This window comes from Fistularia commersonii, chromosome 3 (genome assembly GCF_037954325.1).
Source record: "Fistularia commersonii isolate RoL2024-O1a breed Wild chromosome 3, RoL_Fcom_v1.0, whole genome shotgun sequence".
NCBI classification, from domain to species: domain Eukaryota; kingdom Metazoa; phylum Chordata; class Actinopteri; order Syngnathiformes; family Fistulariidae; genus Fistularia; species Fistularia commersonii.
Window position 1 is genome coordinate 19,794,384 of NC_141286.1, and position 22,906 is coordinate 19,817,289.

General features: G+C 36.7%; 1 protein-coding gene across 1 annotated transcript in view; it reads left to right on the forward strand.

The window, feature by feature from the left end:
• lrrc4cb (leucine rich repeat containing 4C, genome duplicate b) overlaps window positions 1-22,513 on the forward strand; it is a 40,484-nt gene extending 17,971 nt beyond the window's left edge. Inside the window, exon 2 of the mRNA XM_086144013.1 lies at window positions 19,070-22,513. Within this exon, the coding sequence (XP_086000139.1) occupies window positions 19,097-20,992 (1,896 nt within the window). The 5' untranslated portion in view covers window positions 19,070-19,096 and the 3' untranslated portion in view covers window positions 20,993-22,513. The remainder of the gene's footprint in view (window positions 1-19,069) is intronic.
• The last annotated feature ends 393 nt before the right edge of the window (window positions 22,514-22,906 follow it).

Sequence of the window (22,906 nt, forward strand, 5' to 3'; positions counted from 1 at the left end):
AACACTAAGCTGGCTATCAGAACCTAACCTCATGTCACAGCTTGCAAGTCAGATAATATATCACAGACGAACTTGCTGACTGGTGCAGCACGTATCCTCTTCAGTTCAAACCTCGATGACAACTGTGCACCTAATCCAAGGTGATATATGACAAACGTCATTTGCGGACACAGCTGTCAAATACTGACTTCTTCTGCATTCTTTTTCCCCTTAGGTGGTCCATTTCTAACCGATGTAAAATGGTGTAAAATGGTACACAGATTTCAAATTGTATACATGTACCAGCTGCAACGCTGCCAGAAGTATATAGAATCTATAAAAGGAATACATAAAACAAATTTGATGTTGGAAATGCAAACTTTTTGTATCTGATAATGGTATTTTTTTGATCTAATCATGTGTCTGTGTGTAAGAGCAGACAGTCATTTTTTTTCTACCCAAGAAGGCATATTTCATTATTCAAATTGTGTTCTTGACTTTAGACTTGGTTTCTTTGGTTAATGGCAGAAGCTCTGAGTGCTGTGTTAAGACTAGAGAGCATATAATTTAAATGTGCCATATGCTTTGCAAAAATAGGTACTAGGGCATTTCCCTTAAAAGAATGTTGTTACAGGTTATGGAAATCTGTTTGTGATCCAGCTTATTTAAAGAATACACGTTTTAGGCAATTCAGTGCTATAATGGAATGAAAAAAACTTTATGGTGGCATTTACAAAAAATCTATTGTTGTGTTCATATTTCTATTCTTCAAACAAATTCTGTGAATACAAATGAATTGCTAATTGGAAAACTGGTTGTGATTAGTTGGTATTCAAAAACTTGTGAAATCAGACGGAAAAGGAGAGCCAGTCAGATGTTCAAAAGGCATCGAAATGTTAGTGCAACAGATTTGCAAATAAAAGTATTACTTCTTTATTTTCCATTCCAACAGACACATTACTTTAGTTTTCTTCTCTGTCTAACTTATTTTAGTTTAATTTTACATATCAGCTGGCAATTAGAAGACTCTCAGCTGCCTTTACTGGATTAGCTATTAAAACAATTGATAATTCCTAACTTAGCAGGACAGTATTATTAAAAGAAATATGTTACCTGTCTGAATTACATAGTACCATATAGTAACTGTGACTTCCTACAGCACATACCTACTCAATGAGCACAGAATGTGAGAAAAGGGCTTAGAAATATGCGACAGTAGGGGTGATTTAATTAGTGAAAATCTTGCAGGCTTCCTCCTCAGCTTGCCTTTATGGTGTTTAATGTTAATTTTCATGAGTTCAGGCCAATCTACCACTGAGGCACAAAGGAAGAGGACTGGAGCCGAGACACCACAGCAAAATTATAATTTATTAAGGTGACAGGGCATTCAAGCCGTATTTTCCATTACATTGATTCTACGCTATAGACTTCCTTCCAGCAGCTAGGCAGACTTTCTCTAATTTTCTAGATAACTTACTGCTTCTCGACTCTTCACAATGAAATCCAGGCCAATAGGGAAACAAAGGTAGCACATTTATTGGAGACATATTTAGTAATGGTAATATGAAATGCCTTCACCACCTAACCCTAAACTAAGGCTCCTGGCACTGAGATTAACAAAAGGTGTTTGGCATTGCAGAGGCGTCTTAGATAGATGCAGGCAATTCCAGACACTAGCATGTTGGTGTGTCTCAGCCGTTTAGAGGATTGCTTGTGTAATGCCATCTGTATTCAGGGGATGAACACCTACTTTTACACCAGGGCAGAGAGAGAGGAGCAACAGAGACTTGAGCCAACATCTGTCGCTTCCCCTTTATCTTCCATTCAGTCATTCCCTAGTTGCTTTCATCTACTTAAAATCACGACTCAAGACGGAAAATGTTAAGTGAAACAATTCTCTCCTCAGAAGGAATATGAAGGATAAAAAAACAATGTGAACATGAGAGCTACAAAACACATTGGCAGCTGATGTAAAAGACTCTTTAAATAATTTGTTCCTGTCATTTTTGGAGCGAAATCTCTAGCTCATACAGGCAATAAATTCAACCATGCATTCTTGTCAAAATCTCTGTGAATATGATAGTGACATGGACAAATATGAATATTTGGTATAAAAATACTGATATCTGTAGTTTTTAAGGTGATGTGTTTAGGTTGTTAAAGTTAGAATTTCCAAAGTTGGAGATGTTAAGCTTTGCATGTGCCATTTAAGTATCTATGATCTGGAAATGTTGGTCTTATACTCAAAATGGGATTTTAATTCTGACCTAATTGTCATTCGTACATTCATTAAATCTATACAACATCTCAGTCAATGTCTGACAATGGGGAAATTATTTATACCTATGGAAAATGCAGTCTTCATTTGGCCTGCTATATGTTTCAGTCCAAGCAAAGAAGCTTGGGAATCTGTAATATATCCATATTAGCACAGAGAAGACATTGCACATCCATAAAGAAAGGCCTAATAACTGGGATATTAGCCTGATGTCCCTCTAATGTTTAAAGTAAAGTTTTAAGGTCTTTTTACTGTTGGCTAAAAAATGACAAAAAACAAAATTGTGTTTTTTATACTGAAGGCTTATTTGTATCATTTTAGTACACAATATAATATAAATGTGATATCTAAATCAGAAGGTTAAAGGCACAGACAAGAATTTCTGTATCAGTCACATAATCACTTGGTAGTTGCTTTAACTTATCCTGACATTATTTCAAATTCATTACCCACAGTATTTGGTTCATGTTTGAGTTAAATTTACTTGTAATGGCAGCTGTTGAATATTAAGAAACAGCAGCTGTTTTGTCAAATTTTGTAACTTGTAATGGCAGTCTGTTTGAATGCAGTACTCAATTTTTGGAACTGAGGCGGAAAATCCAAGGGCTCCAGCGTCAGAGATTGTACTTTTGCTGATAAAAACTGTAAATATTTTTCTTCTCAAGAAAACTCTGAACTAATATATTGTCGTTAATTAGCTAAGCCAGCTACAACAGATGATGCTCATCATTTCCATTAACCACAGTCAAAGCTAGATTTCAGAGAGAAGCAGCCATTTTTTTATTTTTATTTTTTTGGTCTTTGCTTCAATTGAAATCAAGGAGCGGGGAGAGATGCATCACTAGAGATGCATAGTGAAGTGTATTTTAACTCATTTTGACCTGAACATGAACTATATAATACATTTTGTTTTGATGATGACAGAAGATGTATGCATTAAGTTTGCATATGGCTCAAAACTTCAAGGATTCCTTAAAGAATTGTTTCTTTGATATCTGAGATTTTTGTCCGCTTGATGTATAAATTAGCTTCCATACACTTTTCATCTCAGGTCTAGCTGATAAGATGACTGACAGGTTCAAATATGTAGTAATGACTGCAAAAATAGTGATATATATATACATATTTAAAGTAATAGAAAATGGTCAGAAAGCTAGATTTGTGATTTATTTTTTATCTCCAGAATGTTAAAAAGACTCCTTTTAGTGAAGGAGTGCAACCAATCAAACCTCCAGCTCTCAGCTGCTTCTTCTCACCTGGGTTTTATGTTTTACAGAAGCTGCCAGAGACCTGACCTGACACCTGTCCTCACTGTAGCAACAAACCCTCAGTGATGCACATGAACACAGAGGTTGCCAAGCTGAAACTGCTGTGTTTTTTGCTGCCGCACACAGTGTCAGTTAGATCTGTGACCAAAGTGATATCCAACGGACAAAGGAGATAGCACCGTTCTTGTGGTGTCACAGAGGTCTCTGGCTTGTTTCATTATAAATTTAGCCTTTCAATGAAACAAGATTTGATTTTATTCATTTTAGTTTGGTGGCACCTTTAGTGACAAATGATAATTGTTTGTCAAAAACCTTTTTTTTTTTACAGCTTCCCCTATCATCTCTTTGTGATTTTCATCTCTAGATGGCAGCTCTTAAATCTACTTTTTGCTCCCTGATGGTTATTTCCAAACATCCAGGGCTCGATGACAAATGCAGATCAATTCCTCAATAAAAAGTTATATCATTGCACTGAGAAAGAACCCTATTCCCAATCCTGCTTTTGAAACTGCATATATATATAAAAAATAATAATGCATATAAATACAAAGAATGAAATATTGAATTAAGAAATGGTCTCAGTGGAGAAACTCAATATCTTTTTGTGACTTTCATATTTTTAATGCATTATTATAAATCACTGTTATTACTAAAATATACAATTACTTAATGCAATAGCTGGTTTGAGATGGAGCTCAGCAGTTATACTGTTGATGGTAGTGAATGACTATTTTAATCAAACTCCCACTGAGCGGAAAAAAAAACTGTAATGTCGAATCACAATTAAAAAAATTGTTTTATCTCTCGTTTAAAAAAAAGGGGTATTATGATTAAATGGTTTTCAACATTTCATACTTGTTAAAAGGTTAAAAACACAGAATCATCATATAAAGTAGATGAAAAATTTTCCCACTTGCTGATATGATTGAAAGTTTTGATTTCGACTTTCAAAATGTGCTGTCTGGTCGGGCACTGCAATGCCAACATCGGAAACCACCCATCACTAAAGTGTTCTTTTTGTTGTTATTTGGTTTAAACCAAAGCTCATCACACATCATAGTTTGATTAGTAAATTGAAATCTGAGGATTCAGTTTGGATGATTTCACAATTATTATAGGGGTGCAAATAAAGTAAAAAGCAGTATTGTCATCAAATCTTGTAGACAACTCAAACTTTATGATTGAATCCAAGCCAATGTGCCTTTCTCATCACTCTGACTTTTGAGAGAAAACCAATTACTCCAAAGCAACCAAAACTCATATGCACAGTGTAACAGTGTTGCATTCGAGTTCAGCTTGAAGCTGAGTTGAGTGAAATGCTCAAACCAGCTTCTGAGAAACATTTGCAGTGAGGACAAAAATAAAATGAAATATCAAAAACCTGCAAATCCTTGCCACTTTGTAGAGCTATTACAAGAAATGGATGAAAGTCAAGAAGAGCTTTGACGTCACATAACTGCTCACATAGCTGTTATTGTTGGCTGCCGAACTAATACAGTGACTGAGTTATGAATAATCAGCAAGGAGCTCTGGAAGTATCTCGACATATGACTAATAATGTTGATCATTTATATTCACAAATACTTAGTGCTTTCTGCAGTTGTTGAGACCCCTATATTCCTTTGGCTTTGGCCCACCATTTGACTCACTACTACATACTGCACCTGAATGAGTGAGTGAGTGAATGGTTGTCTGTTAGTATATCTGGCCCTGCAATTGACTGGCGACTAGTCCAGGGTGTAACCAGCTTCTCGGTCGATGACAGCTGGGATAGGCTCCAGCACCCCCTGCGACCCTAAGTGCAGGATAAGTGGCAGACGATGCATGGATGGATGGATGGATGGATGGATGGAACTCTGGCATGAGACACTGATAAGAATACAACATTATCTATATCTGTTAAAAGTGTCATGTGGTGAGCTGACATGATAAAGGGCAGTTACTAAACTGTTCAAGGTCTCCTTTTGTCATTAATTTGTGTTTAAAACATTTGAATTAGTCAATAAGCATCCCTTTGTGTGCTGGGTACAAACCCCTTCATTTTTCTGTGGCCTATTCGTGGTCTAGTACGATTTTGGATCGATTCTTACACGGCATAATTCTTGTTTCAATGAGGAGCTTTAATAATCTGTCACTCTGATGCTTTCACACACACACACACACACACAGACACACACACACACACACACACACACACACACACACACACACACACACACACCACACACACACACAGAGGGAGAGTGTCAAACAGTAGTCAACAAAATATTAATAAGAGAACAAAAGAATGTTGGAGGTTATTGATCTGAAACACCAAATAATTAGTCTATTGGTTGGAATGAAAAGCACATCAGAGGCAAACAAACGCCTGAAGATCATTTTTTGACTCCAACCCCCATTGCTGTCAAAACAAGGCCACAGCAAGCAGGCTTTTGTTCAAATATAGCTCAACCCGGGGTGGAAAAGGAGGGTGGGTAGATTGATAAGCAGCCTATAATTTACTGTAATTTTTGTCTTACTAATTATTTATTTTAAAATAAACATGCCTTCTATATCAAACAAGCATAGCCACCTATTGCTCTGTTTTTAAAAGAGCATATAATATATTCTTTGAAATGCTTGCCTGCATTATTATGCTATAAAACAGGTTAAACATCTTCCTCACACACATAAATTTATGCAACCTGAGTAATGTGTGCTTTGATTCTCTAGTAATGTAGATGTTGACATTTACAATAATGATATTTGTTTTTTACCTCCTTTTTCATTACAGTATAGATCCCCTATAATGAACAGGCAGTGTTTTGTTTCTTATTTATAGGTCATGTAGCACATTTGCATATTTCTATTTTGGAAAAAAAAATCACCTCATGTACTTGTTACACAAGGAGAGCCCTTGACAGCTAGTCACATCCTTAAACACATAAACATGATTTATGAAACAGTAAAGCATGAGCACTAAAAAAGCCCTATTAAAAATTGTACATAGGACCAGTCTATCAGAACTCTTTCCATTTTGGAACAGGCCCTGATTTTAATTACTATACATGGTGAATTAGCTAATGAATAATGAATGGATTCCTCATACTAAGTGCTCTGACTGCTAATGCACTTGCAATTCTCTCACTCTACAACCCCCTCACACATTGCCAATGTTGCTTTCTGATCCATCCTGCCCCCTCCACCCAGTCTGATTCATACACACAATTTTTGTCCCATCTCTGCTTTTCTCACTTGCACTCAGATTTGATTAGATTTTCCTCTGTAAGGAATTATTTAGTGATGAGAGTAGAGGATTAGACAGAGAAGTGCTCCAGGATAGAGGGAGACAGATAGTAGTTCTCAAGGGGGCAAGGGAGAGGCAGAAAGGTGCTTCGAGAAAAGAGAGTGAAAGGAAAGAGCTGAAGGATTTAGGTGCAGTGGAGCTGCGGGCATAGTCTACTCACTGTGCATTAGTTTTAGTTCCACTCAGTTGAAATAAAAATCTACAAACAGGAAAATATATGTTAGGCAGACATATAGAAGAACAGGATTGTCTGTTTGAATACCCTGTAGCCAGCTGGCAACGATGTGCACGCTCCAGACGCTAGACAGACATATTCTCTGTGGAGTTTATGTTCTCTCCATGTCTGATTTTTTGTTGGTTTGTTTTATTTATGTTGATTTATTATTTTATTTATTTTCTGCAGCTGTTCCTGTTCCCTCCAGTTGTCCAAGACATAAAAGGAGAATCAACCAGAGACTCTTAAGTGTTTGTATGTGTGTTTGTGTTTGTCTGTGTTAGCACCATGGTAGAGAAATGACCGGTACATGGCAGCTGAAAACCAACCACGATTAAATACTTAAACTACCACAAACAGTATGTAGATACACCAAGGGCAACTGAAGAATAAAACACAAAGATAACATCATGTAGTGTTGAAAAATTAATTTTACTGTGGCTTGACCACTGGGACTACCCACTCTAAAATAGATACATAAAATAAAGGAATTGATTAAAAAATATATTATATCTGCTAATTCATCTCAACTGTGTCTCAGTGCAGTGATCCCCATCATCATTATAATTGTTATACTCAGTGTTCCTAATAGTGGTCAGTTCAATAATGCAAATAAGAATAAGAATAAGAACAACTTAATTTTTCTCCCGAAGGAAATTGTTGATTCCATTTAACAACTCTGTCAAAGTACTGTATTATAATAAAAAAAACATATATATATCATATATATATATATACACACACACACACGCATATATATATATATATATATGCGTGTGTGTGTGTGTAATATATATAATATAATATATATATATATAATATATAATATAATAAAGCTATGTATTATTGCTACAAAAATGGGAAAAAACAGACAAAATACGCAATGTAGGGTGAGGGGGAATACATATTGACATACTAGCAGTCTTTAAATAATGAAGGGAAAACAAGATTGACTACCTACTGTACGCTGTCAACTGTGGCTCCACACAATCAATCATCCATCAACAGCAAGAACATGTACACATAGAAACTAGTTGGTTTCCTCTGGCTTGGTAGAGGATATAATACATTTCAAGAATAGCACAAAAACTAATTATTTTAGGCACCATCAGTTATGTTCATAATCTGCACATGGTACTTCTTTGACAAAAGTGCAACAGTAAACACGCACACACATACACAAGGCAAAATGACTTTGCTAAAGCAGAAAACAAAAACGGCTCACAGTGATTTGTGATCCACAGAAGCTCAGGACAGACCAGCTTTTCATCGTACTTTCTTTTCGTAAAGACACTGTCCCCACTTCTAGTCAATTCCAGGCAAGAAATGAACTCTGTCATAATCAGAATATAAAAAAGATCCATCAACATCTACAAAATTACAAGTTCTATTTCTAGTTCCAATGGATCCAACGAATAAAAAAATATTCCCATGTTAATTTTGCTATAATGGGGAGAAGGCTGCTCCCTCCGCGCTCTGAGGTTTGAAAGTAAGTTGCATGTAGATGGATATCAGCCTACTTATTTGCTAGGTGTCTGTCATTGGGAGATGACAATGCTCATCTTCTTGGTGGACCAGTTGTCATGGCCCTTTGGTTCATCAAGCACTTGATATTGAATTTATCAGGCATAACAAAGATTATGGAAAGCAAAGGGCTGGTGTCATATGTCAAAGCAATTTTTATTCATAAAGTTGTAATATATATCTCTTATAAATCAGCCTCACTGTTCACTTCTCAGACTTACACAGGGTTGAAGACATTATTTAGAGAGTGTTTGATTTGCTATGAAGACATTACATATTTAAATAATATTCACACTTGATGTCTAGTAAACATTCTACGGGGGGAAATGACCTTTTGTTTTATTATGATACCGGATTAATGATTTAAAAAAGAAACAACTTCATCCCCAGCCTTCAATGGGATCCTCCCAGTGGATGAAGCCTCAGTGAGAATGGTTGTACATCCATCCTTTTCAAATCTGTTGACTTCTGCTTGAATAATTGCAATTTCTCAGCTTTGAATTTCTGACTGACTCTAAGACAATCTATCATAGATCATCATGTGTTCATTTCAGAATAATCTCAGCAGATTAACGGTGAAAACAATAAGTATGGAGATGAGGATGAGAGGAAAAAAAAAATCAAAGCCCCACCAGTGAGAAAATGTCTGCGCTTCCTTTTCCATTTATTGAGTCCAAATATATATGATGGTGGTTATTTTTAAATAGAACTTAATCCTCTGCTTACCCTTCATTGTGAGGGAGATAATTATAGTAATCTGGTCAAAGTGAATTTAATTTCCAAAAGATAAATTGTTGCAGTGGGATTGACTTGTGCTTTTATGAAAAGAATGTTCTTAAATTCGTAGGTGACAAAATTTGTGAAATATATTACACAGATCACAAGACTTTTCTAAATTTTGTGCTACATAGCACTACTTTCATCAGGCCATCATATGATAGGAAATGTCAAGGATATCTTTTGAGATTCAGCTGAGAGAATACTAGTTTTCATCCAATATTCTCTTCAGATAAAAATACTAAATCTAAAGATGCTGTATGATGTAAGGATTCCCTTTTTGAAACATCCCATTGGATTAAGATGGCCCTAGTGTCCTATCCACATATGATACAGCTTGCAACGTACATTGCGTTCTTGTCCTGCCCTTGAGCAAGTCAAAGGCTCCCCACTGACTCCTTGCCAGCTTCAGGATAGCTCCATGTGAAGATGACCCGGCCCTGTCCTCTCTGGGGGGAGCAAGTGAAAAGAGTTTCACTGCAGGGATCAATGGGAGCATCAGACTGCCCTTATTAGATTCTCTTCATTTCAAGATTATTTTTATAAATGCAGGTTAACATGGCTAAATGTAAAATACTCTTCTGAAGATTATGTAAATGTTTTCATTAGATATAATTGTAAAATAAATGAGACTTTATCACAACAATGAACAAATGCACTAAATTTCCTGCTGCAGTCTTACTATTACTACCAGTGATTTATACTGAAAAGAATTGGAAGATGGAAATCATTATGATTATGAATATTATTATTATTATTAATTAATTTAGATCTAAGTCAAATGATGGAAACCAACTTTCCTGCGGTTACAAAATATTCAGCATTATTTCTCTTTTGAACACAGGGAGGTTATGTAGCTTTTGGCCAAAATACGCTAACTCCTTTGTTGAAGACAATTTTCCTCACAGCTTTCATCTGGGGTATTTTAAAGCCCCTAAATAAAATTACAAAAACTGGAACATCAGAGCAATCACAGTTCTGCACTCCAGTAGAAAAATGTGATGTTGAATTAGTCTTCATGCATCAGTACAGACATATGAGCAAAAAAATCCTAAAAAAAAAAAAGGATATTAATTTATCTGTTTTTTTTAACCCAAATCATTACTCTTTGCAGTGAGGAACCCATGGGTCAGCCAAGGGAAGTTTGTGGTATAACTAATATACCAATCAAACTGAAATTAAAATGATGTCCTATCTATATGTCGCTGTTCTTCATGTATCAGCTCAAAAAAATAATAATAATAAAATATATAAATACAAATCTCCAGTCAAAAAAAACACCACCTTTATGTACTATACCGGTACTCAGTTTTCAAGCATGTGTTAACACTTCTTTTGGAAATCACTGACCTGATTTCTGTTGCTCCTGAAGCTGACAGAAATCACATTCTATGTTAATAGGTTGACATTTTCACGTGATGATGTGTACAATGTAACTTAGACCCTTAAATATTTGACAATACATATATCATTAAAACATGGATTGTTGCATCAGAGCTGTAATGTCACATCACCAATGTCAAACAGTAATCTGTTTAGAAGGCATATTGCTGGGTCTGTGCATATTTTGCCACATTTTGCTGCCAATATATATAATTTCTATCATTGCAGGTGGAGGGAAAATGTCTACGCATATCTGATTGTTTAAATCAAGATGCAAACCAGAGTATAAATTTGTATTTGTGTGACCAATCACTTAAATCGCCACAATTGCCCCCGTCATGCTAACACAATTTAAAGTCCAGTGTTTCTATTTATTCAGATACGACTCTGCTATGATGCCCTGCCATTCACAGTGTGCCAATCGTACAGATCTCTTTTTAGTGAATGCAATTATGGAAGCAGATTGGTGGGCTAAACATGTGACATGAATACTAAAAGTGCCCTCACATTCAGCCTGTCTGCCACCCAGGGCATCCTGACTTAATCCCTTTGCAGAGACCAGACAAGGCCTTGGCACAGAGCATTTGAACACTGATGCCAATGGAGATTATTTAGCCCATGCAATTATCATAATGGAGGCAGCATAAGGTAATACATAAATTGGAACTGAATTATCACTTGAACAGATTCTCTTTAACTTCTTGTTTGGCCTCTAAGCACCACTGAAACAAGACATCCAACCTAATCCTTCTAGTTGGAATGTCAAGCCATGAGGTGATATACAATAAAAACATGAAATTTAAAACCATGTTTTATACCAGTCTTGTTCACCATAATGTCAATTTATCAATGTATTACCTGAAGAAAAATATGAATATGACTGATACTGCTGTCTTACTCTTTCCAACTAAATAATTAAAAGCTGGCATTATTTTGGCATCAAACTTTTTAAATTACCCTTTTAAATGACAGAGGTTTGACTTAGTTTGAAGACACCGAAAAATATTTAAATGCTTGAGGTTTTTTCCCCAATATATTGTTGTATCACTTTCACAGATTTGAAATGTGTACCAAGTTATTTTCAAAGTCAGTCAGTTGAAACAAAAATAACGTTGTTGTCCCTTCAACAATCATCCGTGCAGGGCAGTGTCTGATGAGTTTATTCCCATATTGTAAATCTTTTCAAAAACAAGTCCTTTATTGAAAGTAATGTACTTTTTACTGTTCTTAGCAATTTTAGTAAGGTTTACTGCCTAGTAGCAAATGCAAATGTGCCTTTTGTCCTCAAAGTGATTGTCTGTTTGACCATAATGCCAGATGGCAGTTTGATTACTCTCATTTTTGCCTCTCTTTTAATTTAATATCTTCCATCGCAGAATACAGAAAATGAGCTTGGTCATCGAAAATTGTGATCATTTTCAATAGTGTGACAGAACCATCTGGGAGCTTTCTACCCTGAGTAGATGGCAGAGGTTAAGCCCAGTTCAGAAGGGCACTGGTACCACCATACCTCACAGAAGAGGTTTAATTCTCAATGTGATTTTTTATCAGCAAGGAAAGCATATTTGGCTTGTAATAAGCACTGTGCATCACATTTGTCAAAATGAATGTTACAAATTGGTTAAAATTAGCAGAGATATATTCTGGCCATTGTGCCTCAGCCCAGAACACGCTGAGAAAGATTGGCTCAGAAAAGCAAGCATCCATGTGGTTGGGTAATAGAATGTTTCATCTTGATAAACAGATTCTGCATTTGAGATGAAATGCAGGATTGGAGGCATTCTGGTTTTAATTTGTTGTCCTGGTGGTATAAATCAATCATGTAAAAGCATGTGTATATTAAATATAGGTAAACTGCCATTTGTGTAGTTGAAAAGGTAGAAGCCACTGACTGGCATACAATCTTGTAAACTATTTGCAATGTTTGATAAAGGGTTAATAAAGGGTCCTGACCACACAAGCAGCTTTTACCACACTGTCGTATCTCACTCAATTATACACAGTTGGCAGAGGTGGCCATTCAAGGTGCCAACTCACTAACACCTTTTCATGGGTTCAGGACAAGGACACTTCAACATGGTGTCTTCCAGAGGTGTGAGCTGCCCCAGTAACCCTCTGATTAATCATACTAATTGCACCTTGCCCCCTTGTCTGCTTTGTTGCTAATTGTAATGTGAACTATAAGCAGCAAGAAAAAGTTAATTTAGAAAGATGTGTAATTTTTCTTTCTAACATAAGGAGTAGGGCATAAAGTGTGAGATATGTGATCTCGAAATGAATCAAAAATGCTTCCTCTGGGATTTATTTGTGCAAACATCCTGTTTAAAGTTCAATAATTAATTAAGTTAATAATCAATTATTACATGTAATAATTATAAGAGCAAAATGAACATTATCTAAATTTAAATTCATTTTAGGGTTATATGTGTTGTTGATGTAGGTGTGCATCATTCTGAGATAACATAGGTAAAACATTTATTGGCACTGGAGATGGTGTTTTGTTGTGTTGAATGTGTTCAAATAAATAAAATGGAGTAGGTAACCACTGTGCCGGTGATGAATTTTAAACAAAGTATTTTTGACACAAATATCCAAAACAGCTCAGACTAGAGAAGAAGATTAAATGAAATGAAATGGAAATCACTGTCTGAAAAAATGGAATACCTCGGAATACTCTTCATTTTTAACCCTTGATTCTACAGTGACAAAGATCAGTTGTTGAGACCTTGCCTGAGTCACTCCGCAGGTCGTTTATGTATGTATTTACTTACTTAGTACGTTTTTAGTTATTTTATATGATGTATTACTTGTAAGAAATTATTTAAAAATGCAGCTATAAGAGCAAAATCTGACAATTTTGTGTAAAGTATTTATTAAAACTCGTCTCAATTCTCATTTTTAGAATGTACGCTTTAATTGTCCAAATGTACTGTGAAAATCTTGGACTTTCTTCTAAAATCTAAGAAAACGGTCATTAACAGTATTTTTCCTGCTCCTATGGCAAACCATTACCTGCCAAGTAAACACCACAGACCTACTCCAGTTGTCTATAGCTGAGAGAGATTCTACCTTTTTACTAACACTCTTGGCAGTCATCCACTGATGGTAGATAACACTGAGTATGCCACACAAGTATGACCTTGCAATTTTTTCCTCTATTCCATATCTGATTCTAAGTCATCATTCAGTAAGATGTTATTGAATATTTCTCAGGCAGTATCTTTCAAATATTAGAGACAATGTTATCTTCATTCCCCCAAAAGTGAAATATTGTGACTCTTGACAGTTATACTTCAGCGATTTTGTTATTTTTATGAGACTGAAAATAAAATATTAAAGGTGCAATCAGTCATTGTCGTGAATTATCACATTAGACCCATAGAAATTATTTCTGTTTGACTGTTTCTGTTTCAGTTTGAAACTATAATTTCCCCAATTCTGTTTTGGCACAAGGTAACATAATATTCCATACAGGATGCAGCTTAAGAAAGAAACAAAACCTGAACATGATTTCCATTGTATCTGTTTTTGGTGAACTGCAGAAAATTGTAGCAGGAATCTTTCGTACTGGAGACGCATCCAAACCAAAAAGCATCAACCTGCTTAATGGCTAGTAAAGCTAGTAGTGAGTAAAAACGCTTCTATGAGGATCTCATGGTCAGTAAAATGGCCAACCAAAGGCAGATATTAAAGAGAAAACAAATTTAGAAAATGTTAGTTATCAACATGAGAAATAGCTAGTCTAAACATCACAAAGGAAAATAAGCCATGTTAATATCTTGTGGTCTGTTGCTGTGGAGTCAATTGACTTCACAGAATTGACTATTGTTTCATAGACAAGCGTGTTACTATATAGGTGGCAAAACAGCAAGTGAAAATGCAGGCTGGACATATTTGTCAGATTACACCACCCTAGAGTATGAAAAATGTTTAGAAAAGTAATGTTTATTTTTGCTAGTCAGATTCACATGGGCATTTCTGTTCTTAAAAACTGGAGTGTGGCTGATGAGTCAGCAGTACCATATAGCATTCTAGATTTTTTCCTCTTTATTTCTTGTTTTCGAGCAATGCTGTGCAGAATACATTTGGGCCAACAACTATCAAACTGTCTCTAATAGGCACTAAAAGTAGTCACTTTACAAGCATGACACAGTTACAGTTTTGTTCAACTAAAATATCAGTACAAGTAAAACTTCTGACACCAACATCTTCATTTGTAGGGTCACACACACCAGTGAATACTTCATTTGGACCATTAACATATTCATTTGTTTTTTTGTATTTGATATATTCTTCTAATAGGAATAATAAATCTGGAAGATGCATTTGTTTGGTGCAGTGTCTATGTCGTTCTTTCTAGGTCATCCTCATTCCTCCCACTGTCAAAAAACCATGCAGCAGGCTGATTCAAGACTCTAAGTTATCCCCAGTTGAATAGGTAGTGACTATCTGTATTTCTATATCCGGGTGCACTCTTCACCTCACCCTAATGTCATCTGGGATTGACTCTAGTTCCCCATGCAAATGGGGTTCAGGTAGTGAGAGAAGCTGTCTCCATTCAAGGCTCAATTCCTGAGCTCCTCCTAGCTTGTCAAAGTGTTGTTGAGCAAGACATTGAACCCCTAACTGTTCCCCCAGCCCCATGAAACTGGCTGCCCACTGCTCATACTTGATCCATGATGCAGAGAATCATTTCCAGTAAGAGAGTAATAAAGTAATACAAATGCCAAAAGCACAGGAAAAAACATTACTGAGAATAAATGAACATATTTGTGGGTATCTCAGGTCCTTAAATAGCATAATATAGTAATGTGTTTATAGTGTTATTTGTGGATCTCTCAAGTTCTTTCACTCCATAATATGCTAATACATTTTCTAGTCCCCAGGGGTGTTATAATTTGACTCAACAAATCTTATCCGTCGGTACCCAGCAGGCACATTTAATGTACAAAAGGCTTATATGAGCCACATGGCCTGTCTGATTACAACATCAGTTAAGTCAAGGCATGTATCAAATATATGCAAATATAATTAAAAATGTATGTTAAGGGTGGATAAAAGTAATACAATTCAGCACAATAGAGAGCCCTCATATTGCTCCTATGACATATAGCTAAATGTCATTATTTTCTATCTATTTTTGTTATCAATTACACATTTAATTTGACACCATGTGACAGTAGTAGATGTTTCAAAGCCAATGTGGTGATGTTTTTTTTTCCAAGGTGTTTTTTTTTTTTGGCAGATATAACATAGAAATATGTTGTCAGACAAATCATCTATTTACTAAGACCATTAACGCATAAACAGAATATAAAAATTCATTCTAGCTTGTTTTCTCTTTTTCATTCTGTTATGTATATATGGTCACCTGATAACTAGACAACTATCCCCTTGTATTTGAAATCTTATTGTTAAATTATATGTGTTTTTCTATGATCCCAGGTGCCATCATAGAATACTAGGCCATTAGATGCACATTCCACCATCTCTTATATGCTCTTTTAAACACACACCAATTTATACATTCACTATTTTATAAAATATAACAGCAAATTACAAGAGATTACTTTCTTTACAAGAAATGCATACTACTCGGGCGAATAAGCCATTTGGCACACTGGCACAGCACATCAGACGGCAGAATGATTTTCATGTGTACGACCTGCTTGAATAGTGTTTGATTTCAATAAATTGATCACAAGGATGCAGAGTATCAAGGTCATTATGCTAATTCTTAAAAATAAAGTCAAAAACTCTAAAAAGCCTTGACTTTCATCTATGTAAAAGATTGTAACAGAAACATTTTATGTTTTCTGTTCTATGGTTCGCTGAAATATCTGCGGTGAATTAATAAGTAATAGCATACAGACTAGATATTTTTTAGTAGTAAAAATATTTTTGATTACTTTTGACAAAAGGCAAAATCCTCATACAATAACATGCAAGGAATGAGGGTTCTTAGTGCATTCACAGAGAAGAAAAGTGCATCAGTAGGCTTATCTTACTATATGAATCATACTGGGATAACCCCTTTCCCCAAGACATTTGCATGTTGCCAGAAGCAATGAAGTGTTAAACAAATATTAGCAACTTACAAGAAATTAGAACAAAAATTGCTAAATAGATTATACTTTGGCTTGATGGTTCAAGTGTAAATTGTGTTGTTTCACATCCATGACAGTGACAATGGAACTGTATACAAACCACTCTGTTTCCATCAGAACACTGTGAAGAAATACTAAATATGCCAACAAGCTGGCATTGCATTCCAAAGTTACTGAATTGAAATGCAACGTGTCTTGATTAGAATTCTGTGGAGAAGTGTGAAGATATTGCTTCTCGAAATTATACACAATGAACTGCTTTAAGATATGAGGTGTTAACTTAATTTGTTGATGAATAGACACTTAATTATTGAGGTTTTTGCAGTTCAGGCTGCCAAGATTGCTTCCCCGGTGAGTGGGATTGTCCAGACACACACACCCTGCTAATTGGTGCAAAATGCTTCATGCTTATAATGTTCAATAACTGACAATGGTTAACAACTGAGTATGTTGCTTGATAACAGTGTAATGTACAGTCAATATAATGCTCATTTTTTAATGCACAGTCAGTGAAAAATATCCTTTCGACTACAGTATCACTGCTTACCAAGATTGAGACAAATGCCACCATAGCAAATTTAAAACAAACTCATTATAAAAAATGAATCTGGCAAATTGCAGTGGTGTCATACATAACGCCAGTGGCTGTGTGTGCAGAAGTAGAGTAGAAAGGATGGGTGTGTTTTTATGTTGTTGGCAGGGTTATAGATGCTAGCAGTGACTGGTTTCACTGGCTCTGAATGCATGTTCAGTGTGTGCAGATACAAATAGAACTGCATCAAAAAAAACAGCAAAGATGCCATTTCACCCCCCCATGTGCACACTCTTTATGTATTGATGGATTCTTTGCTGACAGTGCATACATAAAATGTTTATAGCAAATGTTTTACAAAGAAGGTCCTTGTCAAAAGCATTGATGTGAGAGACACAGGTTGTAACTGAATTCATTTTGTTCTTTTCACTTTTTAAGTCTAGAGCTTAAAAAGCAGAAGTATTTAATTGACTGCTGATTAACTCTGTAAATGTTTTGTCACATCTAACGTTACCTGTGTTCTGGAGTAGGTGCAGGTTTCTTGTTATTTTAGCCGCACAAAATTATGTCTTGTCAGTGGGAAGCCTCATGTCTCTGCAGCCTTTCACAGGAGAGTCACAGCGTTCTGTCTACTGAAAAGCAAGCCATGTGATGATTGATTTGCACTGATTAAGTCAGCCGCTCATCCTTATCAGAAAACAGTTCCGCATTGTTTCAAATTTCTGTTTAAAAAAAAATACCTGTCATAATATGTTTTTTTCTTTCTCCTGGGGAGACAGAAAGAAATGATAAAATTATCATATGTGTTGGAAAGTTGCAAAAAGACAATGTGAATACTTGAAGATAAAGACCCTGACAACAAGGTTAATGTATTTTCACCAGCCAAGGCATCTTTACTCTTGGCACTGAAGAATGGTGTCTCCATGCCTCAATGGCACATCTTGAATCACTGCTGTCACATTTTATAATTGTAAAGCATATTCGGCATGATTTGTTTGCTATTCTGCATTTGTTGATTGATTTGTGGGCTGCTGGGTTGATTGCAATGCTGCTGAACACGGAAGATAGAAATGGCTGGCCTGCATTTGAATAAATGCCTTAGTGTAGTTGTGTTGTAAGGTTCTCTTCTTATCTTTTAGCTAAATATACGAATCTCATTTCATTGAATCTAGTAAAATTCTAACAAAATAGAAAAACTCAAGTTTCTTCTCCAACTGTAGAATTGGAAGATTAATCATGCTGCCCTTTTAAAACAGTCTCAAAGCATGACTTTTCTCAGACTTTTTAGTGGGATTCTAAATTGGACAATTATTTAATATAAACAGAATGTTCACAAATCCAACGGTAAAATAAATTGTCATCACTAGGACATCATCAGTTTCATCATCATGTTTGGTTTTGTGGTTATGTTTTTTGCTTGGTTGTTTGTTTTGTTGTTTGTTTGTTGCTGCACCTCTACAACAACATATACAGCTGATGACAATCAATAATATAGTGCTTAGTCTTATGCAAAGATACTGATATCAATAACACACCAGATGTATAAAGTGGCCACTCCATACCGCCTGTCAAATGAGCACATTACAAAAAAAATCTAAAAGGGGTAATAGTAAATATTGCTGATATTAAACAGCATTAGCCTGCTCATGATTTTCAAATGTACTTGTGAAAAAGATGTGGTTATTGAGTCATTTTTTTTCTTTTCTATCTTTGTGTTACAGAGAATACAAACAGCAGATGAACTATGAATGCTGAACAAAATGATCTCCTCCCTCCAGCACCAGACAATGAGAGGTCGTAGGCTGAAGGGGGCATTTTCCAACCCCCTCTTTGTGCTGCTCTTGGCCCTTCAGATTTTGGTGGTGGCTGGACTGGTTCGTGCACAGACCTGCCCGTCAGTATGCTCATGCAGCAACCAGTTCAGTAAAGTCATATGCACCCGTCGAAGTCTACGGGATGTCCCAGATGGCATTTCCACTAACACTCGTTACCTTAACCTCCAGGACAACCTCATCCAGGTCATTAAGGTGGACAGTTTCAAACATCTACGCCATCTTGAGATCTTGCAGCTAAGTAAGAATCATATCCGCAGTATTGAAATTGGCGCCTTCAATGGGCTGACCAGCCTCAATACCTTGGAGCTCTTCGATAATCGACTCACGACAATCCCCAATGGAGCATTTGAATACTTGTCCAAGCTGAAGGAATTATGGCTTCGAAACAACCCCATCGAAAGTATACCACCTTATGCCTTCAACCGGGTCCCCTCCCTTCGAAGGCTGGATCTAGGTGAGCTCAAACGTCTGTCTTATATTTCAGATGGAGCCTTCAAGGACTTGAGCAATCTGCGTTACCTGAACTTGGGAATGTGCAACCTGAAGGAAATCCCCAACATCCTACCTTTGATTAGGCTTGAGGAGCTAGAAATGTCTGGAAACCAGTTGTCTGTTGTCAAGCCTAGCTCTTTTACAGGATTAGTAAATCTTCAGAAGCTGTGGATGATGCATGCGCAGATCCAAACGATAGAAAGGAATTCCTTCGATGATCTACAGTCACTGGTGGAACTCAACCTGGCTCACAACAACCTTACCTTTCTACCACATGATCTCTTTACACCTTTGCATCGCTTGGAACGAGTCCATCTCCATCACAACCCTTGGAACTGCAACTGTGATATCTTGTGGCTCAGCTGGTGGCTGAAAGAAACAGTACCTGCCAATACAAGCTGCTGTGCACGTTGCCATAACCCTACACTTTTTAAAGGTCGCTACATCGGGGAGCTGGATCACAGCTATTTCCAATGTGATGTTCCTGTCATTCTGGAGCCACCCACCGATTTGAATGTGACAGAAGGTATGGGTGCGGAGCTTAAGTGTCGCACTAGCTCCTTGACATCCATCAGCTGGCTTACGCCAAATGGTTCTTTGGTGACACATGGGGCTTATAAAGTGCGTTTGTCCGTACTCAATGATGGGACCCTGAACTTTACCAGCGTCATAATGCAGGACACTGGGACTTACACCTGTATGGTAAGCAACACAGCAGGCAACATTTCTGCCTCAGCTGTGCTCAATGTCACTTCTGTGGAAAATAGTGGGGTGACCTATTTCACTACTGTTACTGTGGAGACCATTGAACCCCCTGGTGATGATAGCCAAACACCCCTTCCCCCATTTGGTTGGGTGTCCTCCTCAACAACTAAAAGTACTCCAGTTTCTACAAGGACCACAGAGCGGACTTATACCATCCCTGTCCTCGATCTGGATGGAGAGGGTGCCCTCAATGGCCTGGATGAGGTTATGAAAACCACCAAGATTATTATTGGCTGCTTTGTGGCCATTACACTTATGGCTGCCGTATTGCTGGTCATTTTCTACAAAATGAGGAAGCAACATAACCAGCAGGATCCTGATGGCCCTGCCTCATCCATGGAGGTCATTACTGTTGAGGAAGAGCTTGCAGGTGTTGCTGCTATGGAGAGACACCTATCACTGCCCCCACTGGAGCACTACAACCACTACAACACCTACAAGAGCACGTACCATCACCCACCTATGCTCAGTACCCTACATAGCTCAGCCACACAGGAACCTTTACTGATTCAAGCCTGCTCAAAAGACAATGTACAAGAGACCCAAATCTGATCTTGCATTTGATAAAATGTTCAACATCAGCAGTTTCATATTTGGAATTTAAGACAATGACAAGAAAAAAAAGAAAAAAAAAAAAAGAAAAAAAATGAAATTAAAAAAACAATGAGTTGACAGAGTTGATGTCAATAACCGTAATAAATCAGCATTTGGCAAAGGGACCACAGATGATACTTAATCAAGTGTCTTTACAAAATAAAAGATTATTTATTAAAAGTATGTCTAGTGGCTAAATGAAGAAAAACAATTTGTGATAGCTTTTTAGCTACTTTTATTTCTCTCTCTATGTCTCTCTTCCTCTCTCCCTTTCTGTAATAATGCACAAGGAAAAGAATGGTTTACTTGATGTGTAAAAGGATGGTATAAATTGCAGCCTTTGTGAAAACACCATAAAAATTGGCCTTGAAATGAAATCAGTGGAACCAATACACTGGTTTCAGCTGCCAACAATTTGCAATATATATAATATATTAAATGTATATCTATCTATCTACATATCTATATATATATCTATATATAGATATATAGATATATATACGTTTATTTTTTTTTTAATCCAATTTGGTTCACTCTATCAAGCAAAACTTTCAGAGTAGTGTGCGTAGGACATATATAAATCTCTTGTTTTTAAGCTATAGGTCTAATGATGAATCACAAATGAAGCCAGGATGTCTATGAAGAGCAGCAGCCGAACGAGTAAATATCCATTTACTCTGTGGCTCCTAAAACAGTCATAGATCATTCTGTGTAATTAAGACAAAGCTCTTACTCTCTCTGCTCCCTCTGTTTATTATTTCCACTTATTTTTCAACATGTCTTGTACTTCTACTCCACTCTATCTAAGATTTGGACATCCTGTTATATACCTTCTTTATGTTCTTTGTTTTTCTTAGTGTTCTCTTGCTCTTGCTGTCACCTTTATCACCCATTACTATGTCTCATTTGTTTCGCTTTATCCGCAAGCAAGCGTCGCACCGGAATATTGCTTGAGAAAATGAAGGGGAGCATACGTTAACCCCATTATGATGTACATCCAGACAATGTTGTATTACCTTGCCATCACCCCAGGTCACACTAGACTGTGTGCTGATAGTCCATCTGTTAATACAGATAAAGAAGCAAATGAGGATGCTTTGTTATGTAGTGTGACCCTGTCACTAGTGCAGACAGTGCTGACATACCCACTGAAGCAGTAAGAATTCTGCAACAAAATATCAAGAGATAGGTTATAGCTCATTAATCTGTATCAGCAGTTCATTTGCAGACCAACAGAGGAAAGCCCATATGAAATAGTCTCAGACTTTTCCCCTCCCTGTGTCCAACATCTAACAGTGGCTACTAAGCCTTTGATATTGAAGCGACCCCTGCTCGGTCTCATTTTTGTGAGTGTAACTCACACACACTTTGATGTTGCATCTTTTATAGACCATCAAAACATTGTCTCTGCTGTTGTCTGTTTATTCTTTGGGTTTTCATTTAGAGAGGAAAAAGGGTGAGACAGGGATAAGAAGTGAAAATCAGTGGGTGGGTAGGGAAGGCAGGGGATGGACAGATCCACAAAGGTCTTGGGGGGGGGTGTTGAGGGGAGTGGGGGAGAAGCGAGGGTCTTCAAATAGAGATATTGCAGATATGAAGGGAGAAGAATAAAAAATAGATAAGGAATAAGAAGGCAAAACTAGCCATCAGACTGTCACCATGGCAACAGTGACCTTGTGAAGAAAGTAAGAAGAGGTAGATTTGCCTTTCATATTGGCTTCAATGCAACAAGCATATTTTTAATTCCACAGTGGGGATCTCATAAATGCAAGATTATCATCAAAGCTGAAATAATGGAATATTTGTTTACAGATGGGTTCAATGAGATTTGACATTACCTCAACAGGCCTTATGCAGTATTATAATGTGCTT